This window comes from Astatotilapia calliptera, chromosome 3 (genome assembly GCF_964374335.1).
Source record: "Astatotilapia calliptera chromosome 3, fAstCal68.1, whole genome shotgun sequence".
Taxonomy (NCBI): domain Eukaryota; kingdom Metazoa; phylum Chordata; class Actinopteri; order Cichliformes; family Cichlidae; genus Astatotilapia; species Astatotilapia calliptera.
The window spans coordinates 54458258-54473881 of record NC_137424.1 but is presented as its reverse complement, the minus strand read 5'-3'; the positions used below and the strand labels follow the sequence as shown (position 1 = coordinate 54473881).

General features: G+C 38.2%; 1 protein-coding gene across 1 annotated transcript; it reads right to left on the bottom strand.

Moving 5' to 3' along the window:
• Positions 1-202: 202 nt before the first annotated feature.
• On the bottom strand, positions 203-15403 carry LOC145421710 (uncharacterized). Its single transcript, XM_080292313.1, has 8 exons — positions 15272-15403; positions 8038-10128; positions 3302-3363; positions 2549-2587; positions 2154-2420; positions 1421-1704; positions 791-1008; positions 203-508 (listed from the first exon to the last, which is right to left on the bottom strand). The coding sequence occupies exons 2-8, from the start codon at positions 9757-9759 to the stop codon at positions 347-349; spliced, it is 2754 nt and encodes a 917-aa protein (XP_080148439.1). The 5' UTR covers positions 9760-10128; positions 15272-15403; the 3' UTR covers positions 203-346.
• Positions 15404-15624: the final 221 nt, after the last annotated feature.

The following is a 15624-nucleotide window of genomic DNA, read 5'->3' as shown; positions in this document are numbered from 1 at the left end:
AGGTCTGGACTTTTACTATTGCACGGTCTAACTGTGGGGTGAATTTACTAGAACGTCCACTCCTGAGAAGATTGCCTTTGAATATTTTCCACTTGTGAAGAATCTTTCTAACTTTAGAATGGTGGACTACAAATAGTGGTATAAATAGCCTAAAAATACAGATTGACTGATAATAATAACTGACTATCTAAGATCATTGCTTATGTCTTTCCTCCTTGGCATTGTGTTAACACACACCTAAATAGTCCATATGCTCACACTTCCTTAGAAACCTTAGAAATGACAAAGGGTGTACTTCCTTTTTCACATGACTCCATGTACCACATACCTTTATAGCAAAAACATATCAGCTGATTACTCCCACTATACATACCTCTAGCTTGGACCTGTACAGTACAATGGACTCTGTTTTTCCAAAATGTTCCACAGCAGCAACCACGTCTTCATGAGAAAAAGTTTCGACAATCCCATGTAATTTGACCATTGTTGAAGTAAAAGATTTACTAGCCTGTGCAAACAGACAAAAAAAAAAAAAATCAGTAACTAACTATAGACTTGACTGTGAATGATTGAAACTAGTTCCGTTTATAATTTGTTTGGTGTAGACAAACACATCCTTGTCTGTCGACGAGTCCTGTTAGTCATAAGGAAAACTTTTCTTTTAATTGTTTCTTTCTTTTCCCTTTATCACAGATCAAAACATTTTCTCAGTGCCTTAGACCCAAAAGTTGAGGATGAAAGAAGGAACTATATTACTTAGCACTCCTTAACTGTTGGCAAACACACCAACCTTAGGCTTTGAAGAGGTACTTGCTTCACTCTTATGAAGTCCAGGTTTACTTTCAGATGACTTGGTGGTCTTCGCCTTCTTTGAGGAGGAGGAGGATGTAGAAGCAGAGGATGATAATGATAATGGTGACTTCATCTTGGCTAGCTCAGCCAGTATGACAGGAGCGATTGTTTCAGCTATGGCCTCCAGGTCAGACTTTTTTGACAAAGAGTGGAGACCTAGAAGGACAAAGATGGAAAAAGAGTCACACTTTGGTGGTTCATATGTCTAAACAGAGAAGGTTATCCTGTCAGTTGGAGTGTTTTATAAAAAAAAAAAAAAAACAGAGATAGGTGAAATTTCTGTAATTTCAGTAGTTATTTTATTTATTTTTTAAAGTTAAATGGTAAATGGCCTGTATTTGTATAGCGCTTTACTTAGTCGCTATGGATCACATAGACAGACAGACAGACACACAGACACACATACATACATACAGAATATTTTCACTATACTCCACAGCAGTATAGTGAAAATGCTGTGGAGTATGAATTTGATCATGTTTGACAATGAAAACATACATTTGGAAGTGGGAGAAATGTATTAATTATGAGTATATTTTAAGTTATATGTATGTGCACACTGCCAAACCTGTGGTTTCCAGCAGCTGTTTAGCAAGTCTTTTTGTACTGCTGTCCAACTTCTTTTGTTGAGGCCTCTTTTCTGATGATGAGCTCTTATGACTTCTGCTCAGTGGCAAACGCTTATCATCTTGTCTCCTTGTCAGCAATCGTCTTTCATCACTCCTCTTTTGTAGTAACTGTTTCCCATCTCTCCTTTTCGGTGAGGATCGTCTTTCACGGCTCCTTGAATGCGATTGATAATGCAAGGAGGCAAGATAGTCCTTCCGTGGGGAGAAGGAACGAGACCGGGACCTAGAAAGTAAGAATCAAACATTTTTTTCAAAAAGTGGTTCAGTATGACTGGCCTCTTTTGTCTCAGCTTTGGCTAATTCTGTCTGCTGCTTCATTTCAGAAGCAGACGCATTTCTTGCTCTGTCTTCCGGCATAACTGCAGATTCTTGAACATTTATATCACTTTTGGGAGTCTTGAAGGTCTCATCAGGCTTATTTTCTGAAGCTTTAGGTTTGGGTGGAACATTTATGGCATGAACTGTGTCCAACATGCCTTTTTGCTCCTCTTGACCCTTTTCGATCCTTTCAATAAGGACATTTTCAAAACTGCCAATGAAATACCTCAAAGAAAAATTTATATTACAAATCCAGTAAGGATAAAAAGATCAAACCTAACACTGATGCCATGATACAATTCACTGGAATGGAAATCTTTTATTTATTTTTATTTTTATTTTTTTAAATCGGACCTGCGAGCACGTCTGGAGCTGTTTGGCGTTTGTGATCCACTACTGAGTTTCTCTCTTCTCTCCACAGAGGTGTAGTGGTGGTGAGGGCTCTTTGAGCGAGAGCATAAATAGCTTCCATGTTTAGGCCTTCTGCCATCCAAACCAAGGCGGCGACATGGGCTGTGTGAGCGAGAACGGGAATGACTCTCACGCCTGGTTTTCTGATGACGATGCTGGGAAGTTTTGCCAGAGGTGGAGGACGAGGACTTCTTTCCTGTATTTGAAGCACTAATAAGAGCAACAGAAGTTTAAAAAAATAAATAAAAAGAAACTATAAATAACTGTAAAAAAAACAAACAAACAAAACCCTGCCACGCTGCTGTACTTTTAATTTCCCAAAAGACAAAGACTTTTACCTTTGGTACGTCAGTACTTTACCATCCCACTGTGGATATCTGTCAAAAAAAAAATAATAATAAATAAATAAATAAATAAATATATATATATATAACAATATAAGGGAAATCAAAAATCTATTAAAACAGCAAATGTTTTAAAAATGTAGATTTCTGCAACTACTAATCAATCTTAAAAGCATGATTTCTCGAATGATCAATTAACCCTGGCAGATCAACCCTATTAACAATGTTGCTTGAGAAAAGTAGCTCACCTTACAATTTTTAAAACTGATTTTGATTACCTCTTCAACAAGCTATAGAGCAGCAGTCCCCAACCCCCGGGCCACGAGAGTTGAGGCTCAGATGTGAAATGTATGATTTTCAGGGTTTTTAGCGTTATTTTGTTGTCGTTTTTATCGTTAACTCTGTTTTCCTGGGTCTTTTCAGGTGTTTTATGAATAAATCTTCTTTTTTTTCGATACTGGTACTTGTTTTATTTTGTTGTATTTATCCGCGACACCTTAAAGGCCGGTCCGTGAAAAATATTGTCGGGCAAAAACCGGTCTGTGGCGCAAAAAAGGTTGGGGACCACTGCTATAGAGGATATACTACCCATCTAAACTACTAACTCCAAAGCATCAGGAACAATGCTACGAAAGACTTTATAACGTTACAACCACTCATTCTGTTCAGTAATCCACTGAAACGTTAGGCCAAAACGTGTTCAGACATCCCCAGTTAAAGAAAAAGTTAAAAGAAGAAAAGACTGACCGTTTCCGAAGAAGTTTGCAGTTGTCAAGGTGAAAGCTGGTATTCTGGTGAAGGAGCCATTCCTAGTAGTCAGAACAAACATTTTAGATGGGCCTCATTGTCATAGCAAAAGTATTATTAACCACAACCGCTCGGGTGACGTTTTTTCTAACCATCTGACAACCAATGTACTTAGCATTCACAGCAGCCTTTAGACTTCTTTCAAAGTTTGGACATCAGCTGACTGTTCATAAGCCATAGTGGAAAGCAATAAATGTACATACAAGTATGATAAATCTATAAAGACAAAATCCTTAAAGATTGAATAATTTAGCATATTTATAAACAACACCAAATAGGATGGCATGGAAGACCACAGTCATGGATTTAGTAACAAAACAAAAAAAATACAGAAATGTAAAAAGTCTTGCAGGACTCTTGATTCTGCAACATAGGTCTCTTCTGTCCTATGTGTGAATGTGTCAATAAAAATGAGTCCTGAGGTTTGATGTCATTTCAGCAGAGGTCAGGTCTGGATGGAGATGGAAAAAAAAAAAAAAAAAAAAAAAAAAAAACCACCTGTAATTGGTATTTGGGCAGTCAAAGAAGAAGACCCATCCCCCTTTTTCTAAAGGTCTCGCATTGGGTTTTTTTTATTTTATAGCACAGTAGTATGCCAAAGTCTTGAACCCCTTGTTTATTTATACTAAAACAGGAAGTAACTACAAGGACTCACTGAAAGTCTGCAAGCAATATCCGGTTGTTCAGTGATGACGCGACGAATCCTACTTCCGGGTCTAAAGTAGTCTGCGTTTAATATGGCTTTTGTGTTGTTAACATGTTTAATGTTACGTATTTTCTTCTATTTGATCTCAAAAAGCTCCTAAAACAGTCAGTGATCACTGTTGACCTCCCTCTGCTTTTATTACCAGTAATCATTTATTTAAGCTCAGTTTTTAAAACCTTAGGATGTAACTACAGCCCAGCCCATGCAGCAGTATATGAATGACTAACCTCGTATTGTGGATGGATTGTCTCAGTTGTTCTCCTGGCTGAAGTTTGGTCCTTTTACAGCATCCTGCCATGCGATTAAATTTGTTCCTGACCACCGAGAACACTCACGTTAACTTTTATCGAGTGGAAAAAAGTTAGCTTGTTTATATTATGCTAACATAGCTGTGTCGCTAGCGGTCACGTAGCACATCATTATATACCAGCTAGCCAAACTTCAGTAACCCTACAAACGTCACTGCTGTTTAGTTTTCTGTCTTCATTTATGCTGGAAGTGATAACAGAGCTGTACGTTTTAATTTGTTTCCAAAACCCCGCAGTCAGGACATGCTATATTGTATTTAGATAGAAGCTAGCGAGCTAACTCCCTGCTAACTTCTAACTCCGTTAAATGTCATAAATTCCGTTTTCATGGATGCCTGGATGTTAAACTAGAGCTGGGCGATATGAGATTTTTTCATATCACGATATGTTTTTTTCATTTCAGGCGATAACGATATCTATCACGATATAAGCCAAATAACTATATTTGTAAGATTTAAATGTGCCGTTGCTCACAAGTAAAATGTGAAATTATCAGCAGCTTGTTTTTATTTAAATATTTATTTCCCATAATAAGTTCAACAGGGTAGATGTACTTAAGGAACATGAGACTTTTTCAGATAAATAAAGGCAAATATTGCAAACTACACAAAAGGCAGCCGCTAAAGCGTTTAAGTTTCAAAATAGAACAAATGAAACAGACTAAATTGTCAATTCCACTTAGAAACAAAGTATTAATTCTAAAAATAAATCTTAGTTTGTTTTACAGAAGAACAGACAAAACTGACTAACTTTTGTCAATATCAAATAAACTGAGAACTAAAAGGAAATTCTCAATCTCTCCTTGTTGTATAGCTGAGCTTTTCAAACAGTTTTAACAGTTACTTTAGTCTGACAAAAGCCGAATGACGAATTAGCGCTTCCAGTCAGAGACTGAGGCTACGTCCACACGTACACGGGTATTTTTGAAAACGGAGATTTTCCGTTTTCGTTTTAAAAAATAATCCCGTCCACACATAAAAGCAGAAATGAAGGAAAATGCTGCTATGAACATGCCAAAGCAGCAGGTGGCGCTAGATTCCTAACCGTGCAGAAATGTTGGCCAATCAGAAGTCTAGAAGCCTCGGTGGGAAAAAGTAAACAAAGCTGGGGCATAGAAGCAGAACCGAGTCGTATGTGTGGACGGACAGTAACTGTGTGTATATGTAAGCATTTAAACACTGCAGAGAGTAGAATTAACAGTAACAGGATTGTAGAAATTCATTTCACCGAAACAATAACGTGGCGCACAGTGTGACGCATGCACCAGTTTATTGTATTTCCAGACTTGCTTTCGGCACAATTTACAGTGCACGCTACTCTGTTTTTGTCAGACTTGAAATAGCCGAAATACCTTCACACTACGGAACATCTATGGCTCTTCCGTTCGACAATCTCTCCGGCATTGGAACCATCATCTGTTTTCTCTTCGGTCACACTCGGTTGATTTTTCTAGTCGGCACACTCATTTCCTCCATTATGCGCTAGCTCCATTACCCGCTGGCTGCTTCCCAAACAAACACACGTGCGGCTTGGCACTTGTGCTGTACGTAACAAGTCACGCGACGTGACGCTGCGGCTGTGATTGGTTCGGCTCTGCGCTACTTAATTTGGATTGGCTGACCCTTTTTTTTTTTTTTTTTTTTTTAAGAGGACAAGAGCGGCGAGGTCTATCGCGATAGCTTAATTTCTCTATCGAGTAAAAGTTATATCGCGATACATATCGTTATCGTTCTATCGCCCAGCTCTATGTTAAACTCAATTGTTACACCTGGTAGAGCAGAACGCTGATCATTTTATTAAAGATGAAAGACTTTAGACAGTTTTTCAACTCTTAGTAATGCCATAGTGATCGTTTGATATATGGACCTGCAGCGGAGTTTAGACCCAGACACGGCTAGTGACGTCAGACTGAACAATCGGATAGAAATAAACTTTATGAGGGCAAGACAAGAGTTTTTAATAACATCTGGATACCAATATTTGGAATGGTAAATTGTTAAATGGCCTGCATTTGTATAGCGCTTTACTTAGTCCCTAAGGACCCCAAAGCGCTTTACACTACATTCAGTCATCCACCCAGTCACACACACATTGACACACTGTTGATGGCAAGCTACATTGTAGCCACACCCACCCCACTGACAGAGGAGAGGCTGCTGGACACTGGCGCCACCTGGCCCTCTGACCACCAGATGTTATTAAAAAAGGTTCTTGACAGCCACCCTTCCACTGAGACCATGATGAGGCTTCAGTGAACAGGAGATTGTTCAACTGAAGGGCCACATGCATGTTGCAGGTCTTTTTTTTTTTTCCTGTCTCTGAAGGACATGACTTTCAGGTACTGTTTATCTGCTTTAAATAGTTTTTCCAATACTGTCACTTCTCTTTTCTTGCACTTGTCCAGCTTCCTCAAAATATTTTAAGGACACATGCTAAGGTTTTGGCTAATGGCTCTTTTGGAATCATCTTTTTGGCGCAAAACCACTACACGTTCTGCAGTGGTCAGAAAGTGTTATCTTTGGCAATTTACATGTATTTAACTAAAAATGTATTTCTGCAACAAGCTGACAAAGTGCGTAAAATTACAATTTAAAAAGAATTAGTTGCCTAGTTATCGGTTTTGTGTAGACACACTAGTGGTTCAACCTGTGGGCTTGCTGGATTTTTTTTATTGGTTGAATCATTCATAGATCAGTGTTAACTGGTTTAACAAACAAACAAAAAACATTCCTCTGAAAATTGTTTGGTACAAGAACTGGAGTGAAATGAGTGAAAAAGCAGCCAATGTCCAAAGACAATCTTTGAAAGTCCTTCATAAAGCCTGGAGAACTATTGCTCAATACCATTTGCAATAACAATTGCATCTCTGGATCCTTGGAGAGGAAATGCAAGGGGCTCAAGACTTTTGCAGCATACTATAGAACATCTTAATTTTGCTTCACAATCTCAACCAATGACTGTCACTGCAAGATGACTGCTACTCTTCTTAAGACAGTAACTGTTCTTAAGTGGATGGCTGTAAACTAAATATGAATTAGGGGGAAAAGTCATCTTTCTGATGCTCATGTTCCTCAGATTTGCAGACTCTTCATCTTCACTTATCGTTTTCTTTTTGTTGGGCAGAAACTTCCAATTTGCCATTATTGTTAAATTAAATTAGAAAAAGGGTAACTATGAATTACTTTCAGACTAACGCAGCTCGGATAATCCAATCTTAACTATTTTCCCCATAAATACAACATCTGGCAATCTCCCTTGTGCCCTAAGTGACATGTTTTGACATGTCAACATATATGAATAAAGATGTTGTTTGAGAACCATTATAAAATGTTCCAGTTTTTTCAAGAGGCAGCTCTAGTAAGCTATATGAGCAGACTGATGCACACCCAGTCATTTTCTTCTAGACTGAAATATGACAGAAATCATTTACTTCATAAGTCTTGTATTTGTCCAAGGTGGAAAGACTTAAATAACAGATCAGAAGAATATGCTACAGAAATTTACATTTAAAAAAGCAGTCGTAAAGTTTGGAAGCAAGGAGGTTGTTTCACAAATTAATGTTGGTTTTTTGGTTCTTTTTAAAATTAACCAAAATGATAGACAGAAATAAATACCCGTAATGTTCTAAATGGAGACAGAAGAGAGTACGGTCTTCCACTCACCTTCATACCAGTACATTTTTGCAAACACAGAGAACAGGTATGTGGAAAGGTTTGTGGTGTGGCTGCAGCATAGTCTTGCATCATGGCCAACGCTGGCAGAACCTTTGATAGCTCCCTGTCTGCACGACACTGCGTGCTGGAAAGTGGCAGCGGCATATAAACGAAGTTCACTGGTTTAGGAATTATCTGAGGTGCTAGAGGAGTAGCTGGTTTTGCAGACTGGCATTGTCCCATTTGCACTGGTGGTTGTTTCTGGTCCTGCTGCTGCTCCGCCTGTTTCTTTAGCTCCTGCTGCATCTGCCTTTGGTGCATCTTCTGATTGTTTATGGGTTTAGCAACCTTTGGCACTTGTTGTTGACTTTTACTTTGATCCTTGGTGCAGCTGTTATCCTTCTTGCCGATGAGCACAAGCCCAGGTTGATCAGGATGCACACCATGTGCAATATGACTGAGAGGTGGTTGGATTTTTAATGCCAAATGGCAATCTGGCTCTGGTTCTTTCAAAGGAACTGGTTTGAATTTGAGAAGTCTTAAGTCTGTGTCTTTCTTTGGCAGAGAGAAAGAGCTGATGATTTCTTGAGATGCCTGGTGTGGCTGAGTCAGCAATCGTTGAGTTAGATTCCTGCTTGGAGGAGGCTCATAGCTCTGCATTGAACTATTAATGGAAACAGTACCCCGGTGGTCATGTGAAGAAACCAAGGTGCTGGTTTTCACCTCTGCCGTACCTTCTTGCAGTGGTTCTCTATTGCAATTGTCACCATCACAAGTGTCCATGAGCAACATACTGCCACTCTCACTACTGTTAGCTCTACTTTCACTGCTCTTTCCTATATCACTGCCAAACCCTCCAGCGTATTTGCTAGTATGTCCATAGTCAATCACTTTACTTGGTTTGATAATCTGTGCCAATTCGCCCTGTTGCATCCCTTCCCTTCTGAACCTGTCCATTACGGTCATGCTGGGGGTGGGTTGAGGTTCAGGACAGGCTTTTGAATGAACAATAGGTTTAACATTCTCAGCCTTCTTCATGCGGATTTGCCTTAAGATAAAAGGCAGATTGCCAGGGGTTATCTGGTCTTCAGGGTAGGAGATCAGATATTCCAAGTCATCTTTTTCAAGTCCAAAACGTAAAAGGATGTTAGAAGCTTCTTGTGAAGAGTACTTTGGGTAACTGGAATCAGTATTGAGCACAGGTTTCTCTTGCATTCGATAGTCAGAATCACCTAAGCCTGGAATGGACTGCATATCCTGTTCTCTTTCACCACTGCCTTGGAAGCTCAGTGAAGTAGATGAAAAAAATCTAGAAGAAACATTTTCAGTGACTTTCTTATAGGTTGACCAGTCCAAGGAGCAAGGCCCACTTTTAAAATCAGAGTGTCTTTGAGATGCTGAGAACATTGGACTGGAGGCAACCGTTGCAGTTGAAGAAATAAACTTGTCTTCTTGAGTGCTGGTAAAGCAAGGGGCCTGGTTAACAGGCTGCTGTCTCATCTCTGTCCTGGCTTGACCAAGATACATTTCTGTAGATCTCTTCATGCCTCCATCTAAAATAGAACTACTCTGTGGGGGGGTGTAGCTCACTGGAAAAGCACGCAGTGAAGGAATTGTTCCCAACGTAGTGTCAGAAGTTCCAGAGGATGCTCCAGAAGAGCTAAGCGCATTTCGACACTGCGCAGAACTTTCTATCCCAAAATTATAGGGGTTATGAAGGGGATGGGACATGGTTCAGAAAGTCAAGGATAGCCACAGCAGTCAATGGAATGGGTGTTTGAGTGTTTTGTTTTGGTTTTTTTACAAAGTAGGTATGCTGGAGGTCATTGTCAATGTGGAGCTCGTGCAAAATGCAAAGTGACCATTCAGTCAGGCAACCATAATCACGAAGTCTTGTGTGTAGAGAGATCCTTTAGAGAACTTCAAGTATGTGGTTTGATGGTGATCCTGGGTGCGGGAGAAGGGAAATCTTCAATAGCAATTACAAAACTGAGAAATTTAAAAAAAAAAAAAGTTTTTGAACTGGTGTGGGCTTCAGCTTCCTGGATGGGTGAAATCCATCTGGAAGGTCTTGTCTGGATTTGTTCACTCTGTTGCTTCCTGCCAAATATAAATTTATCATTACAATATCAGGATCTTTACTACTAGAAATAAACAGGAAGCACAAACATCAAAGGTCAGATAAAAAGAGAAAACAAGGTCAGAAAACAGAAAAAAAAAAATGCAGGCAAACTCATTTACCACCAGCAGATTGACTACAAACATTTAAAAACCAATTTGTACTTTAGAGAACATTATTATAAATCACTGAATAATTTGAACTGAGCTTTTTTGGGGCAGAATGACTGTGCAACGTACATTTTTAAGAGTAAAAAAAAATTATCTGTGCACAAAATTGAATTCATATAAGGTTTTCTTACATATACATTCAGAACACCTATGCTTTTGTAGTATCATTCTGTTTGCAAATTTTACCACTTTGTTTGAAATAATTTCTTCCCTGGCAAAAATCTGACTTTCAAGTATAGTCCACATAATTTGTTATCAGCTGAAGCTCAGGACTTTGAAAAGGCCATTCCAAAAGCTTAGTAGCTAGCCTGTTCCAAAACTAGCCCTATTGACATATCTGATTTTGTCGAAACTTTGCACAATGGTTTGGGGAGTTGCTAAAGAATTCTTCAGTAGTCTGTTTCTTTCATTATTATATCCACTCTAATTCGATGTACCAGCTTCACTGGCAGCAACAGCTCAATGCTTGTTCATAAAAAAAATCTCTCAAAGTCTTCTTTGTCCTTTTGGTAGGTTATCAACATTAACTGATTTTAAAAGTATTGATTTTGTTGCAGTGGTTTTTCTCTTCAGACGCAGCCTCTCAGTCAATGGTGATGTAAAACTTGCTCAGCAATGATCTTCTGTCAGCTCCCAATCCATGGCAGAGCTGTGCTTTGGTGGTTTTTGACTCTTCAAACCAACTTTTTATGGTGTCCTTCGGGTCTTTTTCAAATCTTAACAAAGTATGTACAGTTCCCAATGACTTATATAATTGAATCTATTCTATTCCATTCCATCTGATGATGCCAGAATCTGCAATGGTTTAGAAAGGGCTCAGACACATTTCTCACTTGTGTACTCCTATAATCCTCTTCAGATCTCCAGTGATGTCCTGGGAATCCCCCATTTTACTGTGTATTAGCTTCTACCAATGAGTGCTGTGAACCAAACCTTTCTGACACAATTATAACCTTGGCCTTGACAAGTTCAGAATTTTTCAAACTTTCACTGCTACTAAAATGTAAGCAGGTATACGGTCACATTTCAGAAAACCCCAAATATAGACAAAATATTTGGCACCAAATTCTTGACTGTTTTACTATGAAAGATATACGTTAGGGCTGCTCGATTATGGCAAAAATGATAATCACGATTATTTTCACTGAAATTGAGATCTCGATTATTTGACGATATTTATTTAACAATAACAATGTATTGAATAATGACTTTAAAGACTGTCAAAAAAATAATATAAAATAGTGTGCAAATACTGATAACAGTGCAAATGTTTGCAATATAAAAAATAAATGAAAAATGTAAACATCTATGTTTAGTGAACTTTGCAGTGTTGCTCTGTGGTGCAGCTACGACAATGTAGCAAAGTTTACACACTATGTCTACTTGATCCACATCTGACTCCGTGAACCCATAACGTTTTCACACCACTGAAGTTTTTTTTACCTCTCTTTTCAACCAACAGCAGTCACTCTCCTCTCCAAATAACTTCTGCTTAGCTTTCAGAGCTTCCCTCGGGTCCGCTTAATCAGCGGTCCCCAATCCCCGGGCCTCGGACCGGTACCGGTTCGTGAGTCGTTTGGTACCGGGCCGCGAGAGTTGAGGCTCAGGTGTGAAATGTATAGTTTTCAGGGTTTTTAACCGGTTTTCAGCGTTATTTTGTTATCGTTTTTAATCATTTACTCGGTTTTCCTTGGTCTTTTCACGTGTGTTATGAATAAATTTCCTTTTTTTCGGTACCGGTACTAGTTTTATTTTGTTGTATTTATCCGCTATACCTTAAAGGCCGGTCCATGAAAATATTGTCGGGCATAAACCGGTCCGTGGCGCAAAAAAGGTTGGAGACCGCTGCTCTTAATTGTTGTGACAAGTGTTCGAAATGCAGAGAGGTGCGCTCGGTTTGCCACACGGAGCAGCGCGAGAGTAAAGCACGAGGGAGGGGCTAATAATCGGCTCAGTCATTTTTAATGATCGTTGAAACCCTAGATCGTAATCGAGATTAAAATTCAATTAATTGAGCAGCCCTAATATACGTTATGCAGCCATTCAGCCCCAGAAAAAAATTACATTTCTCATAAATTACTGACAGCGTTATATTGATTTGACATTTATGTCCATGAATGTATGTACACTTATAATCTAAGTTGTGTATCAACATTCAGGTATTTAAATGCTGATGCCATTTAGAAAATTTGAAAACATTACCCAACCTTTGACTGTATTATCCAAAAAGATTGCAAAAGTATATCTTCAATAAAAATTATATCCAGACATTACTTCTCAAAGAAAAACAAACGATACACTCCTTGTTGATCTGGTAGGCAATGCAAGTGGTAATGCAAAAAAAATTAAAATAAAAACAAAAAAAATATTAAGGTTAGCAAGAAAAAAAAACAAAAACAAAAAAAAAAAAAAACATGCTTTTGGCTCATCTTCAGTCAGTCCACATATTTTCATCAGATGACATTGTCTTGCAGCCTGAGAAAGCCAAACCAATCTGGTATCTGACATGCAGTACGGACAGACCGTAAATCCAGCTTTACTTTGTGGTGTGGTAAAACATGTCCATGTCCAAACTCCTCTCCGTGAAGTTTTTGGTGCAGGAAAATGTCCCAGTATCCATTCGATGAGAGATGAGATTACCAACTTCATGAAAAATTATATATTTGAATGAGGATATTAAAAATGGTTAAAAATAAATAAAAATGAATGTGTGTGTCTGGGATAGAACAAAAATGCTTCCAGACAGCCTACAAGATAGAGGACTTGAACAATTTCACAAGACGTTTCAGGAGCAGTAAAAAACAACAACAACAAACAAACAAAAACAACAGCAATAATACTAGTAGTACAAAAGCTACAAAATAACATTACCAGATATTATCTAGCAAGTATTTAACATCTTAACATTTTGTGCTCGTATACTACACATCATGCACAACTTCTAAAATTAAATGATTCTTAGAAATGCAGGAAATACAACTCTAGACTAAAAGTGCCTCAAGTCAATAACTTGAAACTAGAGCACAGAGTGTGAAATACAGCCCACAGACTCGATCCAGCTTCCTGCTGCCAAAAATAAAAAAAATTAAACTGTGTCCAAACAAACTTTTTCATAGGACAAAATAACACCTTTACTCAAAATGTAAACTATAGAGACACAAAGCTGCATCTAAGTGACCTTTTCAAAAAGCCATATTTCCTAACAAGTTTTTGGTTTAATAATTAAACAAAATATTAACCCATTCCTATTCGTTGTGTCTTCTAAAATTCAGTTCTGCATAACTCAGCACTATGTACATCATGTTTCAATTCAGTTTTTCACAATGTAGCACTTTAGTCTGTTTTCCAAATCAAGAAGAAGTAAAACACAGTATCTGCAGCTGACCTAGAGGAGCTAAAGGCTGCCTGCAGCTGCTTTTCTCTCTGGATCGCTCAGTGGGGTTTTTTAGCAGTTCGCTTGAGCTCGGGTTTGGTGGCCCATGATGGTCCAGGTGTGCTGAGGCATACAAATCCACGTAACTACAGCCCAACTCAATAACAGACAGCATTGTCTCTCTAACTACACCACCTCTCCCTTCATTTATTTTTCATCTGAATTAAATTTTCATGATATTTATCCATTTTTGAAATTAAATTACATGTATTTGCTTTGAAAAACAACTCTCTATATGTAAATTATTGAATTTATGTGCAGGGACTACTCTGAGAAGTCTTTGCAATACATCTACGTTACAGATGAAAGAATATTACTGAGCCAAAAGTAAGTTGAATAAGACCTTTAGATTGCAGTTGGAAAATGAAAAGTCTGTTAACTTACATGCGGAACTTGCCTGTGTTATCAAACCCAGTAAGCGCTAATGGTTCTGCATTCATGACTCTTCTCAGTGCAGAATATCATTGCTAACATGTTAAATAGGAGTTAATTAAAGTTTCTTCAAGCTATACTCTTATTCCTCTACATCACACATTGGCCAAGGTGACTAATAAGAGAAAGGTTATCTGTTAAAATTATAAGTTAGAGTAATTACTCATTAATTGCTACTGCTCAATCGTTTCCACACACCTACATTTTCAAAATGTTTCAAAATGTGTGGTAAAAAGTGGGTGTACACAAGCTAATCTTCATTTAAATATCTGTATCTCTTTCTTTTAGCAGTGCACAGGGAAATAGGACCCTGTAACTTAGTAAAATAAGTGATCAGATTTCCTTAATGCACTATGAAATTTTTTTGCATTAAAGAAAAGTTGATTCTCCCTGTCAAATATCCTGTCAACTACAGTTCTCAGTAAAAAAAAAAAAAGAAAAGAAAAGAAAGAAAAAAACCTTTATGATTATGATGATCATAATCATAAAGAAAAAATTGCCATCTGTACATCACTTGCTATTTTGGTTATCAAAACCTGACCAGGTGCTTTTTTAAACAATTAAACCTAACAAAGTGTTTTTTATTACTAAAACCTTGTCATGCTGTTAGGTTAGGTTTAGGGGAGGTCTGTGCCACCCCATTTTAAAAATCCTGGGAATCCCCTGTTTGCAATTAGGCCTTTGCTTTGCCTGTACACAGGTATACACACTCATATACATATGTATATCTATACAAGTCTCTTCTTATGTTTTTTTTTAACAAAGAAAAGAAAAGTGTTTTAAACTGTATACCATCTAAGAGAACATGCACATGCGGCCCACATTTTGCAGCATTTATGATACAAACAGATCTTTTTCATATAGATGCTAAAAGTATTATCCCAAGCTCACACTCCTCTGCATGAAACATGGCAGCACGGCTATCCAACTGTTTCTCCAAACAGTAGCTGCTGCAATTTTTACAGGCTGCCTTTACTAGCTTAACTGAGGTTAGCTTCTAGCTAAGCCTGAAACGACTAACGGCGTACACACATCCACTGAGATTAAAAACATGTCGCTCTGTGTTTAGTAAGAGCTCCCGTTACATACCGTTCGTAATAAATGCGTAGCCAACAGCTTTGATTGCGTCTGTGTTGTCCTCCGCTTTCTTATCTTGGGTCCAAATAAAAACTGTCCCTGTTTAGTGTGACGTCTCGTGCAGGCGGAACGGACTTCCGCTTTATAAGACCTCCCTTCGAAATAAAAGCATAAACTTCAAATCTGGCTTTCTCCACACAAATCTATCGCTTAGAGCAGTGGTTCCCAAACTTTTTTTGCTGGGCCCCCTGTTGTATGTTCACCAGTATGATAATGATGAAGCAGTAATCTCAGTTAACGTGGTTTTATTAACCAGCACAGCAGCAGAGAACTTACATGCTTGGATTCAATAACGGAATGGCGCC

Coding starts and splice junctions, on each gene's coding strand:
- LOC145421710 (XM_080292313.1), bottom strand. CDS start 9,759: ATGTCCCATCCCCTTCATAACCCCTATAATTTTGGGATAGAAAGTTCT. Junction 3,364..8,037: donor AAAAATGTACTGGTATGAAG/GTGAGTGGAAGA, acceptor TCTGACTACTAG/GAATGGCTCCTTCACCAGAA. Junction 1,009..1,420: donor ACAGCTGCTGGAAACCACAG/GTTTGGCAGTGT, acceptor TTGTCCTTCTAG/GTCTCCACTCTTTGTCAAAA.